This window comes from Siniperca chuatsi, linkage group LG15 (genome assembly GCF_020085105.1).
Source record: "Siniperca chuatsi isolate FFG_IHB_CAS linkage group LG15, ASM2008510v1, whole genome shotgun sequence".
NCBI lineage: Eukaryota > Metazoa > Chordata > Actinopteri > Centrarchiformes > Sinipercidae > Siniperca > Siniperca chuatsi.
In genome coordinates this window covers 24,129,563-24,146,502 of record NC_058056.1, presented here as the reverse complement: position 1 = coordinate 24,146,502, position 16,940 = coordinate 24,129,563, and the positions used below count along the sequence as shown (strand labels likewise).

Below are 16,940 nucleotides of genomic sequence, written 5' to 3'. Positions count from 1 at the left end.
GAAGTAATTAGCAAAGTAGCTAAGACGTTTTTAGACTCGACCGCCATCTGTAGGCAGCAGAAAGGGCGTCATGGATGTATTTAAAGAGAGTTTCTATTGGACTTTAAATTTGTGTTGTTGTTGTTGTGGTCCAGTCAGTAAGCTAACTATAGTGGCAGATAGCTAGCTACTAAGCTAGGTAGCTAAATATAATAGCTAAACAGATAGCAAGCTAGATAGCTAAGTTAGCTTAACAGGTGTTCAGCAGGCCAGGTGCATTTTTACCTTCTCATAAACGTGACCAGTCATATGAGTGATTGTCACACATTTTGGCAACTAACGCACTGTTTAGTGCATAATGTCCTGGCTCTAGCCCCAGTTTGTGCCTCTGTATGTATTATCATTAATGTAATTAATGTTTAATGATGGGGGCTAAATGTCCTCATACTTCCATTACAGTCCTTGTTTGGGAGTTATTTTTTACTGCACGAAAGTAGTTTAAGGGCATTTTGCAGCAGGGGGATGGTAGCCTAAATAAAGTATGTAGAGAGATAACCAAATAGGATAATCAGGGTATTTGTATTTGCAGTATTTTAATAAAAACACATTATCCAGTGGCAATGATAGGTGAAACTGAATAGTTGTTTTAGAGCTCTCCATCAAATTACTAAACTAAAATAAAACCCTATATAACTGTATAGGCAATTTGATATTATTATTATTAATTCTGTGGAAATTCAATTGAGAAACTGTTTATAGATACAAAAAGGTAAGAATGCCTGTTTTGGCTTATGCAGCAAATTAACTACCTGACAAAATCAAAGTACTTTATCACATTGATGCAAAAATCCATAAAAAAAGTGTGATTATTGATTTGCAATATTGCACAAAATGGTCTAAATTCACCAGATATATTAAAGGGATAGCTACCTCGGTATAAACCGTAGAGCTAAATTTCTGACGGTTGACAAATTTATATCACATCATGGGTGTATATCAACATATTGCCCACCACTAGACTCCACTGTGACCAGTCACAGGCTTGGAGGAATCTATAGAGCTGAGGTGGAAATAATACTAGAATATCCTACTCCGGTAAGCGTAAGTGTTATTTAATGAAAGGATTACTTAAAAAGAAGTTAAATGACATGTATTGAAAACCACTAAAGTGACAATGGTGCATTCCCATCAATCCATACCAGTGAGCCATCATGCACAGTACCAGGGCCCTGGAACTGGAAAAACTGAATGGGATTCAGCCTCTAATAATGCTATTAATTATAGGACAATGTCAAAATGTCTGCCTTTCATTTCAACATTTCAACACACCCTACAAACCAACCCCACTTCAATTCAGTGATACTCTTATATACTATATTTTTTCTTTATCAGAACTTTTGCACAGTTTTGTTTAGTGCAAAACTTCATTGAAAATCTACTTGAATAAAAATGGAATTACTCATCCTTTTTAAAGTACATAAAAAAGACATTAAATTTGAGTAATGACAGTACTTCTAATTACTGAAAACCAACTGGCCCTTAAAACGAGACAGTGACACAACACAACACTTGAAAACACTTCACACTCCTGTATTTGTTGTGTCACTTTTCTTCAGGGTTCGTTGGGATGCCTGGTGTCAGCCGTGTGACTGATGATCCTGCTGAGGCAAGGCACCAACACATTCCTGCTACAGTCAGCTTGCCAGGAACATGGAATGATGGGAAATGGTGCAGTGCCGCTGTGTGTCGTTCCTGTGACACTGAGAGCTGTAAGTAAGAAGAAATGTAAGCAGGATGTGTTCTGAGAGATGCCTGTTTTGCTTATGTTACACAGTATTTCAGAGGGAAGATGTTTACAGAAGCCTTGAAACTCAGACAATTCACAAATCAAAAATCACACATGGAAAATATTCACCATTCTCAGCAGTCTCAGATTCAGCCTGGCAAGTCGCAGATGTAATGTCCCGTTCACTATTAACCATTACTATAACAATTTCTATATATCCATTGCACTTTTTATTTCTTAAAGGTACCTCATCCTTTAAAATACATTTGTCATGTTATGAAAGACATTAGTAAGATTTTGCAGGTGTTTGTAGATCATCACTGATGTAGTACAAATTTCGGTCATTATGACTGAATATTAATTTATTAAATTAATAAGAGCCAATTTTACAATGAAATGCTTTCAAAAATATGCCTGTTTTTGCCTGAATTGCCTCTTTTAAAATGTATTTTTGATGATGAAGGTTTCATCCAACAGCTGACCTGCTTTGAACGTACAATTAATAGTTGTAGACGTCAAGGCTAAAATGAGGCTGCTGTTGATGTCTGTGTCTTGTATTGTGTCTTGTATTGTGCATATGGGCATCTCTATATAATATTTATGTTAACACCTGTTTACACCTTGATTAAACATGTAATTAGTCATTTGCTTATTGGTCTGAAACTAGGCAACTAGGCAACACAGGCAAATTATTCTGTTGTGCATGAGAGCTACAGTGGGGACATTGAAATTAAGTCTTCTCCTCAGGGGTGTGTGTTTAGCCTGTTGTAATGTCCTAAATATCCTTAAAAGTGTCGAAGGAAAACACGAGATGTGAACTGATTTGCAGGTCAGTTATATGTTTATTCAGCTTGTTGCCGGCTGTTACAGGTACACCAAGCGCAACGGTGCAGACTTTGTATTAGTTTCACAGATGTAAAGCACCATTTAGATCTAACATCAGCAGACAAACAACAAGGAGCTCCTGCAGTAATCTTACAGTTTCATCATTTAGCTTTGAATGAACTCACAGAACAGAAAAAAATCTAATGCAGATAGGCTGTGAGACACACTGCATGAATATACAGAGAAACCAGTAACAATTAGTCTTCCACAGCATTTACATGTCCAGAAGAAGAAGACCAAGAAAAGACCCACTTTAATTTAGAAATTTAAATAACCGGCCAAATAGGAAGATCCAAACTCACTGTGTAGATGTAAATGCAGAGGAAGACTAACTAAAAAGGACAAAAATGGGTCTTTTAATATAGTGAAAAGAAAATTTTAAGGTTACTGGTTCAGTGACTACTAATACAGAACCAGGGGTGCAGGACAATGCATAATCGATTGGTAGAGTTCCTGGTCAATAATGCTGCAGGTTTCTTGCGTCAGTTTAAAAACAGATAAAGTCCAAGCATCGAGAGATAAAAAGAAATTGTTTTCCTCCTTCACAAACAGTTGGTCAAATGTTTGCACAATGAGGGATCAGAAGAGTCAAATAGTAACTCTGCTGCTTGGACCTTAACGTGTGTGACAGAGAGGAACTCAGCCAAAACAACATTGCTGTCCGACATAGCTATGTAACTAATGCAGTGCAGCCACTCTGCATTTTACAGTTTGCCATCTTCTTGATGTGTGGTGTCAGAACGTGTGTAGAAGAAGGGGGACTTCTGGTAGACCTCTTGTTTAGCACAAGGGCGCATCTGTCTTGAGAACGATGAACTTTGGTTTGCGGTTTGGTTTTGGGGGGAGTAAAGGAAAGAGTATTTTGGGGAGAAAGATTAATGTAAAAGAAATGAGGGAGGGAGAGGGGTGATGTTCGGGTCATGGCAGGAAAGAAGGGGTATGAAGAATTCAGGTTTATGCCGGGCTGGTGGCATTTAGGCTTCAGTTTAGGCCGTGAAGGGAAGGGTAAGCCAGACGAATCTCTTCCCCCTCCAGAAGTTTTCTGAAAAGAAAAAGAAGCCAAATTATCCTTGAGCTTACTGTGCATTTCCTTTCATATTTTCACAATGAAAATGTGAAAAACATAATTTATGTAGGTCAAGTGAGATTAAAGATAAAATAAACAAGGTCTTTTAAAACATGTTGCCTCATAAAATCATAAACATGTGTTTAAGAGAAACTATAAATGTCCAATATTGGTGGAGATCAGCAGACAAAAGCCAGATCGCACCTGTACGCAGCTATTTCAATGTCAAGGGCCATCTTCACATTGAGAAGGTCTTGGTACTCTCTCAGGTAGCGTGCCATCTCCTGCTTGGCATCAGTGATATCCCGCTCCAGCTCACTTATCTTCATCTATGAATGCAAAAAAACACACCCATTCATTATCAAATATCACAGTTAGTGATGCGAGACACAAGAAGATAAACCCCGGAAACATGTAAGACTTGATAAATATGATATGGTCTCTTTTTTGTGTGTGTGTGTGTGTGTGTGTGTGTGTGTGTAGTTATAGTGTGCTCTCTCAGTTCTCTCAGACAGTAACCTTGCAGATTTTCACCTCTGCTGTGAGTCTGCCATCATTTCCTGCTGAGCACTACAGTTTGGGGAGGGTGTAGCTGCTGCAGAGAATATATTTACATGTTGTAGAAAAAAGAAGCATTGCTTCCCCTGCTGTTTCTCTACTTTCTGCACATAGAGTTTCATCTTTTATTCTGAGTGGTGTCTATTAATATTATTCCGTCTTATATCTATGTCAAACCTTGAGGCCAAGACATTATACATGCCATCTTTTCATCTTTCTGTCTTTCCTGCCCATAAGAGGAAGATTGCTTCTGATCTAAGCGCAGAATACTTCTCAAGTCATATTGTAGCACAAATGGGCAGATAACCAGACCAGGCACCACATTATTCCACATTCTCCTATTGGATGAACATTCACGCAGATCAGGATCCAAATATCCCTCATTCACCTGATACTTTGCCACCTCTTTGGCCTGCGTCTCCTCCAGATCCTCCAGTTGCTTATTTAGGGAGTTGATGACGTTCCGGAGAGCTTCGATCTCCGAGGAGCGGGACTGAAGCAGCCTCCGGTACTCCATGGTCTCCTCTCGGATGGCGTGCACAGCCTCGTTGTTTTTGCTGGCCATCTCCGCCACACTTGCAAACTTGTTCTTGTACCAGTCCTCAGCGGCCTGCATGTTCTTGTTTGCCAGTCGCTCGTACTGTGCTCGGATGTCTCGCAGGGCGGTGGAGAGGTCAGGCCGGGACACTTCCACATCCACGCTGATGTTAGCCACCTGCAGCTGGGCCTGCAGCTCTGCTTGCTCCTCTGCAAAGACTTTCTTCAGGAACACCATCTCATCGCACAGAGAGACCACGGTGGCCTCGGCATCAGAGTTGGAGAGCGCGACCCTGCTGGCCTCCTCTCTGGACCCCTGCAGGGCCTCTTCAGCATCAATACGCCGCCTCGACTCCTCCTCAAAGCGCTCCTTCATCTGCTCATACACATCACGCAGGTAGTCTCTCTCTGCCTCCATCCGCATCTTCTCCCCGTTCTCGGAGTCTATCATGGCCCTCAAACTCCGCGCCTGCCCCTCGTAGAGCGTCTGCAGACGTGACGGGTCGTTCTGCCGCCTCCTCAGCGCCTCCAGCTCGGCCAGCAGGGCTCGATTCTGCAGCTCCAGGTGTCTCACCTTCTCGATGTAGGTGGCGAAGCGGTCGTTCAGGTCCACTAGCTGTTCCCTCTCCTGGGAGCGCAGGCCCAGCAGCTCTGTGTTGAGGGAGCTGGCCTGAGCCAGGTCCATCCGCTGAGACCCGTCTGGCAGGGAAGAGGAGGCCAGCCTCAGGATCCTCTTCCCAGACGGAGGAGCTCGAGGAGAAGAGAAGAGGGAGGAAGACATGGAGGATTTGGTGGTGTATTGGGAGCCTCTGTAGCTGTCCCAAGGGCGGCGGTAGGAGAGGTAGGAATCGTAGCTCATGATGAATTTTTAGTTATGGATTTTGTTGTTTGCTTAAGAAAAAGATATGGATGTTTTTTAGTTTCAGAAGATTTTTTTTTATGTCCCCCTTGTTCTGCACACCATCGGTGAGGATGAGCGGGCGTTTTTGCACTGCACCAGTGATGCTGCAGATCCCTGGCTTTTATAGAGTGAGGCTGCCCCCCCTCCACCACAGAGAAACATCAGTGCTGTCAGCATCCACCAGGCCAATAGCAGACTGCTGCAGTGAGGAGAGAGGAGGTTGGTTTTCAGACTCTCTCTCAGCATCGGCAGGCAGAGTTGACGTGGTAGAGCAGGTTTTCTTTTCCTCTGCCCTAAAAATGGCATTGCAATCAATTACTCGTTACTTTATGAATTTCTGGAGGCATATTTTACTCTACTTTATGCCCTCAATGCAGGTTCAGATGCATCTCTCTTAAGCAATGAACACATCCACATCAATAAAATGGGGAACAAACTGGGGCAAACCTTGTGAAAATGACTTGAAACAAAGGGTTTTCCACAACCCATTTAGAGAGAATCGATACATAGTGCGTAAAGACAGAGTGGGGGGCATATACCTTAACAGCCAGGCACTTAAAGGTTTTAATGCCATGGAAAACAATGAATTAATTACCAGACAGATTGCTTGGTACTAAAATAGATTGATGTCGTTGATACATCCCTACTGCATTATCTGAATAATATGAATGATGATTAAATAATCCCACATTAGCCCGTATACACAGATATCAAGACCCTTTCCTGCTAATTGAACATTACACAGATGCTGGTACTTTATACTTTACAGATATTTAAAAAAAGTAATATTTTCTCCTTTTTATGCACTTTTCTTTTTGATCATCTCTCTTCATTGTTGCCTGTATTGTTATGAATGTCCTTTAGTAGATAGATACCCCTTTGTAATGTCCTACATACTGCTATTGTTCCCAGAGTATCTTTAGACGTATCTATTTGATCTATTTAGATTGCAAATTGATGAGTCACTGATGTTCTCGAGCCGTCCTGACTCTGACTGTGTGTGGGAGACACCACTGTGTGCTATCTGTATCTGCTGACACAGAGAAACACTCTGTTTGATTGCTGTTTAACATCCAGAGATGAGTCAAAGGGTACCTGTAAATCATCCTTAGTATTTGTTGAAAAAGAGACATCAATGATGATGTTCTTATACAGGAAGAGCTTGAGATTTCTGCTCAAGGACACGTTTTTGGTGACAGACACTTTCAGACTGGTGACAGTTGTGGGACAGTCTCTTTAAAGCCAACATTATACCCCTGGAGGGTGTCAGGATCCTGCAAGCACTCACTGTTTGACCCCTAGTCAAGTGGAATACATTAAAAATCAAACAACTTAAAGGGAAAATAATTAAGATTTCTAGCACAAAATGACCGTGATTTATCAGCAGAGTATTGATATAGTTCTTGATCAATACTGACGATTCAACCAAAGTCCTACCAGCTGCTGAAATTTCTGTAAGATTCTGCAAGATAGCCTTAAAATATTTGGGGAATAAAGCACCATGCTTTATTCGATTTGGGGGAATAAAGCATGGTATGTTGGAGAAGAGTCTTGGGAAGAAAATCTTGTCATTCCCCGGAGTCCTAACACACAGCTGGCAGTATTTTCAACATCACCCTCTAGCTACAAATGCTAAAATGTGTTGTTTTCAAGCCTAAAAAGCAAATGATAAAGCAGTATTATTATGCCAGTAGGTGACACCATTTAGCCAGGAAATATCCTCCATCAGTTTTCCCAAACTGAAATCTTAATACGTGTCAAACTCAAAGATGAGACGTTTCTGATCCAATTAACTAGATTACTCCATTAGATTGTAAAAATTGTGACTTGATTACTGTCAGTTACATCCGAAGGCTTTTGTAGAGAGTTCTATTTATGTTGTTGCAATTCTTAGTAGTTGCCAAAAGAGGTCAATGACGCTCGATCGCGTCATTGATTTAAAGGGACAGTTCACCCAAAAAGACAATAAATGTTTTCTCTCCACTTATAGCTGTATTTAATTAATTTATCCATTTCATAGTTGATTTAAAAGGGACAAGACATAAACATTGTTACATAGGGAGAAGAAATGCAACAGATGTATACAGGGCATCCAGCTGAAGCTAATTTGCAGCTCCCATCTCTGGTTAGTGTGACAGCTGGAGTAGTTTCAGTGTGGCTGCTTGATTATTTAAGCTATACTGCAGTTCACTCATATACAGTTTATCCTAATGACATTTGATTTGTGGACAACAGTGTCTCTTTGCAAAATATGGCATGGTTACTCACAGGATTCCACAGATCTAATTGTGAAAAGTTTTATTTAGAAGGGCCTTTCTAGCTAAATATGCCCACCAGCAGTTGTTTTCTTTTCACAGAAGAAAGAAGCACTCCACAATACGGTCTGTGAATAATCATAAACTAAATATACAGAGGAAATATAAGAGAAAAACAGGTTTTATGGTGTGTGTTTGTTTATTTATTATTTATTTGGTGGACCACTCCTTCGTTCTAAAATCTAACGTTGAGGCTCAGTAAGCCTTTTTCACATCAGCAGTGGAATGTAACTAAGTTAATTTACTCAATTACTGTACAAGTACAATTTTTGAGGTGCTTGTACTTTACTTGAGTATTTCTATTTTACTTCATATTTCTACTTTTGGAGGCAAATATTGTACTTTTTATTCCACTACATTTATTTGACAGATTTAGTTACTAGTTACAGATTTTGATTATCAATACAAAATATAAATCAACTAATACATTATGATATATTATTATAGGTTAAGCTACCCAGCATATCAAGTAATTAAAATTAGCTCCACCTTTACCAGCTGCAACATTAAAGTGATGTACACATGAATGTATCACTAATTATAATACAGTAATATAATATATATGATTCTGAAATGCTCACCCAACTATTGGCACATTTGACTGTGTATTGATAACTGTCATAGAGGGCGATAAGGTCTATTTATGTTGTTGCAGTTCTTGGCAGTTGCCAATAGAGGTCAATGAAACTCATTGATTGCTTAACGTTTTTAAAGTGACATCTCACCCAAAAACACAATGAAAATCTTTCCCCCCTCTTTTAGCTGGAGTGCGATCAGTGTTTCGGTGTGACCGCCTGATTATTTGAGCTATCAGCTGAGCTCAATTTGAGGTTTTTCGTGCTCACAGCACCAAAAAAGTGACAGCAGTGCCTTCATACAATTATGACTCACAGGAATCCACAGATCTCATTTTGAGAAGTTTCATTTTGAACTATAGTTACAAGCCCAAACAGGTGTCTCTCTGCACAGGAAGATGAAACTCTACCTAATAAGGTCTGTGAATGATCATACATATATATATATATATATATATATATATATATATATATATATATATATAAACATTTGAAATATCAATGGAAAAATGGTTTTATTGTGTTTCTTAGTGGACCATCCCTCGATACTAAAATTTGATGTTTGATAGCTGAGTTAGTGTTGCATGTAAACATGATTTTTAAAAAGAAAACTTGCTACTAAATTAAAAACTTATCAACATGCAAACATGCAGGGACTTTGAGGAACATCTGAGCTGTTTTTTAATTTCTGACACTGAGTAGGAAGATTTTTCACAAGTTGTCAGTGACACATAGATGAGGTTACGCACATCAGGACAAGTCAAATTGTTTCAAATACGTTTCTGATCAGAGTTGACTTTAATAACTTCCTGAATCTTGTCTCGCATGGCAAAGACCAATCCATCATAAATCACAAAAAGTACTTTATTAAACAACCCAGTGCTTATATGTGAGTCCAGTGGAGATCTTGTTAGTAAATACTGCCAAGGGATGTTGTCGTTGAAGGTTTTGAACGCTAGGTGGCGCATTTGCATTGCATGGCATGACAGTGTGACTATTGCAGAAGTTTTCAGATGAAATACAGTTGTGACAAAATAACCTTAACTCAAATTAGCATATTTAGTCATGTTATCATGTGCTGCAGCAAACTCTGTCACCTACACCATGAAGTGAGCGATTCGTGGTGTATTAAAATCAGTTGTAGTCCCATATAGTCAAAGAAAAATGCAAATTACATGTTTATTCAGAGGTCATTTACAGTGAATATATTTCCCAATGATACATAAAGTAAAAATAAGTACATAAAACATTTCTGTTGACAGATAAAGACTTTGGAATGTCAGGCCTTTCATTGCTAAATTTGTTCACCCCTTTAATACATTTACAAGAATTGCAGGAATACATTTCCACGTGAAAAAAAATCATCTCAGCATCTGTGTTTTTGAACTCAGGATAGTAAACTGAAATGATAGAGCTTGGAGCTAAGTGAAGAGCATGTAGGTGAACTGCGTGTCAGATCTACCTTCCACTGTTTTTACATTCAGTTGAAATCTGCAAAATACTATCCACATAAAATCACATGAAGAATATAAGACATCCAACATATAAACCATACAGAAATTACCTTTAGGCTAAGTTTCAATACAAAAGTGTATTCCTTTGGTAGAAGACATTTATCTCAGGAAAAAAATGTGCTCGATATAAACAAATATATCTTGCATCTTGCATGGCCTGTCAGACTTCTTACATCCATGGGCCAATGAACTATGTGACTAAACATTCATCTCATATCAGGAGTGCTACATATTTATGTATGTTGGCATTTCATAAACCCGCTGACATGCGCAGGGCTGTTTGCGCTGGCACTGTGCTTCTTGAAACACAGCAACTTCTGATTACAGCATGAAGGTGGTCATTCACAGGTCGATCTGTACAGTACTTTGGTTCATTTTTGATCACAAAGTCCTTAGAGTGCTGCGGGGGGGGGGGTATTGCGCGCATTGCGTCCAAGTGTAAACTATGTGCCCATAGAGTTACATGATAGACGAAAACATTACAAATGAAGCAGTGACACGTACAAAAAAAAAATCAATAAAAATCTTATTTTCTTAAAATCTTTCTCTCCGGACTTGTCTTGTGCATGAAATGGGGCAAAATTACTGCCATACACACTAGTAATTTACAGTGCAACTCAAACTTCATTCAGCTCCTCGCTTAGAAGATTTTCAGCCTTTTGCCAATCACTCTGCCTCCCTTTGCCACTCTCTGGCTCGCCTGGTCTTTAGAAAGCGGGCAGTACTTGATGGTGTGTGCATTGTCGCCGTTGGCACTGCAGAGGGGGCAGGTGTATGCCCGGAGGATGGGGCACAGGACTCTGCCGTCCGCTGTCTTCAGGATATGGGTGCCGTAAACTTCCTCCGGTGCGCCGTTATTCCGACAGAAGACGCACACCTTCGGCTCCGGCTTGCCCCTCTGAGTCTGTTTGCGCCTTCTGTCCATGGAGAGCAGGTCGAGGCCGGCGAAGCTACCCCTATAGGAGGGTGAATCTCTGTCTGCCAGCGGCGAGTCACCAGCAAGCTGTTCGTATGGCCTGAGAAGCGAGATGCGCTCCTTGAGATCATAGATGGAGATCGGCGGGGAGCCCGGGGCCGCGCAGCAGCAGTCCAAGTGTCCGTCGCTGTCCCTGCCGTGCCCAATTACGCAGGAGCAAACCGGGGAATCGTCCTCCAAGCCCAGAGTCGCCTTAAGAGACTCGGTTATAGAGTTGGGGCTGCAGGACGGGCTGTTGATCTTATTTTTGGCGACGAGTGTCGACAGGCCGAGGTAGTCGTTCCAAAAATTAAAGGTGTAATCATACGGAGACCGCGCTTCCAGGTAACCGCGGTCTAAAAAATCCATCCTGTCAGAGCTGCAGAGTTTAATGTCCACAGAAGTGAATAGGCGTTTCGGATGCTATGTCTGTCAGCATGGGTCGTTTCTGGAGGTGATCTACTCTCTTCTCTTGCTGGGTCTAGTGTGCAGAGCACTCAACATGTAGGCGCTGATAAACTCCCCAGAATAAAACAGGGGGGCGTGGTTTGGTTCAAGTTGATTATCTCTCTGGCCCCATAGGAGGGTCGACAGAGCAGAGCAAGCAGTTACTGAGCTGGGAAAACCAGTTTCCCTCCCAGAATAGGACTATTATCACGGAAAGAGTATCTCTTTGTGTTACAAGAGAATTATTTATCCAGTCTGTTGAGAGAGACTGATATATTTTTCAATCTCATAATTATTTATTAGGTTGTTTTTGTCCTTGTTGAAGGCCTGGATAGAAATTGGCACATTCATTTTTGCCCTGCCATCCCTTGTTTGGTGCTATATTGACACAAATTGGGTCTTTTTGATTTTTAGTGTGTACTTTACACAGCCAGGTCATAAAGGGTTTGTAATGTACAAGAAGTAGAAGTGATGCTTTGTTTGCTTCCAGCAGCAGCAACAACAGTTAATTTAAAGGAGCCCTGCGCTGGTTTTGTATTACACTTCCATGAAGTTAGGGGACTTGCAAGAGACAGACTTTAGAAGGAATTGTCAAAATCGATGCAGCAGGAGCCAAGACAACTTGGCTTTTTGTCCCTAGTTTGGCTCAAGCTCTGAACACACTGTATCCTACATTTGTCTCATAGCGTCTCACCCTAAACATATGGTTTAGGGCCAGATATTATTGGTCTAAGCTAAGCTCAGATAGCCTTGATTATATCATCAGGGTTATTTTCTCAGACTTGTCAAAGCTTTTCCAGAGTCAAAGGAAACATTATAGTACTAACTTGGCACAATACACATAAAATGCCAGAATTTGCAACTGCAGTCTATTTTCACTTAAGACATTATAGACAATACATGAATGTACTGACTGGTGTTTGTAGCTCAGGTTGGATCAAAAAACACATTCAGAATAGGAACATTGTTTTTATCATTTCATTGCTTTTTTAAAGCATCATTATCCAGACGTATTTTTGCCTCACAAAAAAAAAAGTTTCTTCTAAAATTTGCTTTTGTGAATTTCTGGATCATTTTACCACTTCAGATAAAACAATGTGAGAATGAAGAGTCACATATCACAACTTACAGATGATCTGACAAGGTGTCATAAGTAGACAAAGCTTTGTTTTAGGGCGTCACAAGCCAATAAAAGTTGGGAACCACTGGCCTACACCCTAGACTCTGAAGACTTTTAGATTAAGAAGAGTCTTAATAAAGGATGGGTTTACATTTTTGGCGTCTGTCTTGTAACAATATTCTACGAGGGCTGTAGATTTTGTCCCACATTTCTTACATTGGAGTCGCATTAGAAAGGGATCTCTTTATGGCCAGTATTTAGAGGAGGAATAATTACAGTGAACAAAAACTGTTTTAATGTACATATGGATATGTGAGTATTGTTTTAAGAGAGACTTGAAACTATCCTTTTAAGCTAAATGTTTCCTTTAAAAGTCCTAAAAGTTAGTATTTTAGGATAAAACAGTCATCGCATACAACTTTGAATAAAAGAACTTGGGTGTTAGAATGAGTAGCAATAACAGCGGCTGAAGAAATAAACAAAAGACCGCTCGAAAAATGTAAGGAAATACTCTTGTACAAGGCCTCTGTGTTTGGTTGACAGGATATTTCTGGGACACAAAGTGCAGTAACACCACAACAATGATCCCTTGGCACAAAAAATGAAGACAAAAACATCAGAGTGGTGCGTTGACTACATTAATAGATCCCTTCCTGCACTGTTGAACCTATAGTTAGTTGTTCCACGTGAAGCTGCCGTGTCCTCCCTGCACCTGTTCTGCTTCCCCTGAGTCCACGGCTTTGTGCTCACAACCAGCCCTCCTCTGCTCCATTGTCTCCTCTTTACAGTGGGCCGTTTAAATTCATTAATATGCATTAAAACAGAGTGTGCCGTGTGTGTGTGTGTCAGTCAAAGCTCAGTAAGACAGGCTCACAAAAAAAGAGCTTGATAACTGACTTGACTGCCGGGACAATGACTATGTTACTATTTTGGTCAGACACTCAAGTGAAATATTAAGGACAGTCAAAGTAGAGACAAAAGTCATTTGCACGTCTTATATTTTAAAATTGGAACTAAGATCCAGTTTGCCACCATTGTGGGGGTTTTAATTGATGAAATAAATCCATATCAGTCTTTCACAGACTTAAAGTAGGTCCCTGAAAATGATCCTGTGAATCAGTGATAGGGAAATTTATATAAAAACTAAAATTCATCCTACTTCTGGATTCAGTGTTGTTTTTTTACACCAGTTAATCACAACTTTTAGTGTTTGTGTACCTTGACACTCCATATAAATGCTGAAGTAAGAGACCTGTATTTGGTGTTACAAAAGGATTGAATTTGACGTTAAATCATGCTAAAATCATCCCAAAAAAAAGTGTGTCCAAAATTTGCATGGCCCTATAAATCTTGAAATGGATTCTTTGAAAAGAGAATACATTGGCTGCTGCTCTAAACATTTCCAGCGAGTGTAGATGGCACAAAGCATGAAGAAAATCATGTTAGTGAGACAGTTTCTTGTATGTTAGAATAAATTATCATCAGAATACACCACATGGTCCATTTCAAGGTCACCTCCGGCTCTGCATGCACAAAGGAAATCATGAGAGAGCATTTAAAAGATGAATGGCTGCCAAATCACAATAGATAAATTGCATGGGGGCCAATATGACATGTGGCTCTGCTGCTTCGAGGCACCTATATTATTCTTAATGCGAAATGTGTTTGGCAGCAACAAAGAAAGTATTGATAATGAATATGAAATACATTCACTTTTCCATTTAGGAGAGCTTCATTCAGTCCCATCACTTGAAAAAGGGCAGCAGCTGATCTCACAGGCAAGTTATGGCAAGTTTATTTGCATGGCACCTTTTTAAAACACAGAGGGCAATTCAAAGTGCTATACATAAGACAAGGTAGCTTTAAAATAAAAATAAAAACAGTTAAATAAGAATAAAATGAAATAACAATAGACACCAAAAAAAAGCAGACAGGGAGTACAGTTTCAGTGTACTTACAGTGCAGTAATAAATCACCCCAAATTTAATAAAGGAAACTAAATTGCAGTAGAGAAAATGAATCAGTCAAAGACACAGGGTAACAAGACAGTTTTTAATTTAGATTTAAAAGAGGCCAAAGTTGGGGCACATTTAAGATCATCAGGAAGTTGGTTCCATCTGTGTTTACAGTTAAACACAGCTTCATTGTGCTTGATTCTGCCTAGGTTTATACACTCCATTGCCAGTTTATTAGGTACACCTAGCTAAAACTATTACAGTCTAATACAACAGTCCTGCAATAAATCCAACCTTCATGAAGATTATAATGTTCAGTTTTTGTTGAAAGAGAGGTGTTGATTCAACTTTATGGTCATTTTTGAGGTTGTAGTTTGTGCTGCTGTTGAATTGTATTGTACAGAGAGGTGTTTCTATTGTTTGGTGATTGTTTTTTATAATTAGCTCATTGATATTAACGTGATGGACAAAATATTAGACACCTGTCAGTATAATGTGATACAATTCAACAGCACCACAAACTGCAGCCTCCAGAATGATCATACAGTTGAATCAGCACCTCTCTAAAACATGAAGGGAGGATTTATTGCAGGACCGTTGTATTAGATTGCATTAGTCTTAGGTGTACCTAATAAACTGGCAACTGACTGTATACTTGCCCCTAGGACATTAAGTGATTTAAATCTAGCAGCAGCGCTTTTTCACTTCACAGCACAGCACAGTTTTTTTCATGGAATTTGTTGAAAATATGAAAAATATAGAAAAACACCAGCCTTATCCTTTAAAATATAATCTATAACTGGAAACTAGTGTAATAATGTGAATAATGTGCTTAGTTCTCCTCATTCTTATTAGACTCTGACAACATAATTATGAATGTGCTGCAGTTGTCTAATCGTCTTTGTAATACATACAAACTAATACACACTGATTGTTACTGAAATTTTAAGTCAAATTAACAGTTTCTTGCAAATAGTTATGTACTTGAGAATAAAATAGTCAGTTTTTGAATAATTTTTTGCTTCTTTTCCCTCAAAGTCGATAGGATGCAAGAAGCAATAAAAGGCTTAATGTACATTTTAGGCATTTAAAGGAACTTAAAAAGAGTGCATGATAAGCTTAAACTGGTAACTGGCCAAGATAACAATAAAAGAGTTACTTCCGTTGCCAAATAGCAGTGACAAATCTTGCTTTGTGTGGCCATTGTTTGACTCTGTTTACTTCTCAGTCCTATCTTGCCTCCACACAGGCTGTGAGGAGTGCGAGCCACGTCTAGTAGGGTTTTTTGTTTTTTTTTTCAGCTCCAGTAACTGTATTGACTCTGGCTTCCAAAGGGTTAAAAATCTTCATGTGTGAATACAGTTTCAGAGTGTGATGATCGCACCCAGAGGCCTCCTAGGCAGCTCTGTCTGCCAAACAGCCGAGGCTGAGATGGGCAGGCACTGCTCCCCCATTCATCACTGTCAAGTTGAATAGAAAATTAACAAATCCCTTAATTAAAAGACCTCTCTAGACTCTGCTGCGTGTGTGTGTGTGTGTGTGTGTGTGTGTGTGTGTGTGTGTGTGTGTGTGTGTGTGTGTGTGTGTGTGTGGGGCACGTGCCAGCTGCACTGCTACATTGTGCACGCTACAACAGCCTGGCACAAGAGACACACACAAAACTCCCTTCCATGCAAACACACACACTCGCAGACATAAACAGCCCACCACGGCTATACACCCCTGCCATTCCTGTCGCTGCATTAATTGCACAAACTGCATAATGCAGCCGGTCAGAGCAACGCTTCATTCTGGATCTTTACGTCCCCAGACACAGAGCTGGGAGGGGAGTCAGTTGGGGCTTTGATCCCTGACCTCTGTCTCCTCTCTTGGGAATATAGGACTGCATCCCTAACGGTCCGTCCATCTGCACAAACACACTCACACAGCTTCTGCCACCCCCAGACTTCAGCAACTCGAGTCAACCCAATCCCAGACACGTGTCACTGTCACCAGCAGCAATCGGGAATGCTAAACAAGCCAAGGTCAACATGAAATTAGGGGGTGTCTTTTGGCCTGTCAAGTGCTTTGTCACGACCACCAGTTTTCTGAATGCGGCCTGCTATTACTTACCCAAAAACTCCACCCCCTCCTCCCAGCAGCTAGGCATTCATGTATTCACACACATATACACAATATCCTCTTGACATGGTGGAAGTGGTGGGACTGAAAGGAATATGGATCAATGTCCATAGAGCTATAGACCGAGAAAACTTGTGCACTTAAATATTAATGTTTTGTGTGAAATGTTGAGTAATGGTGGATATTTTTACATTTTTAAGTCTCGATTCCATGTTATACAGTATTT

General features: G+C 40.1%; 2 protein-coding genes and 1 long non-coding RNA gene across 3 annotated transcripts in view; 1 reads left to right on the top strand and 2 right to left on the bottom strand.

Annotated features, from left to right (window-relative positions):
- Positions 1-16,940, top strand: part of LOC122862205 — a 41,567-nt gene that overhangs the window by 270 nt on the left and 24,357 nt on the right. The window contains exon 2 of the long non-coding RNA XR_006374646.1: positions 1,596-1,748. This is a non-coding gene — a long non-coding RNA (uncharacterized LOC122862205). The remainder of the gene's footprint in view (positions 1-1,595; positions 1,749-16,940) is intronic.
- Positions 2,585-5,831, bottom strand: si:dkey-33c12.3 (uncharacterized protein LOC335380 homolog). Its single transcript, XM_044167539.1, has 3 exons — positions 4,663-5,831; positions 3,921-4,045; positions 2,585-3,692 (listed from the first exon to the last, which is right to left on the bottom strand). Exons 1-3 carry the CDS (start codon positions 5,668-5,670, stop codon positions 3,632-3,634), a joined length of 1,194 nt encoding a protein of 397 aa, XP_044023474.1. The 5' UTR covers positions 5,671-5,831; the 3' UTR covers positions 2,585-3,631.
- On the bottom strand, positions 9,763-11,575 carry LOC122862203 (nanos homolog 1-like). Its single transcript, XM_044167540.1, has one exon. It carries the CDS (start codon positions 11,438-11,440, stop codon positions 10,757-10,759), a length of 684 nt encoding a protein of 227 aa, XP_044023475.1. The 5' UTR covers positions 11,441-11,575; the 3' UTR covers positions 9,763-10,756.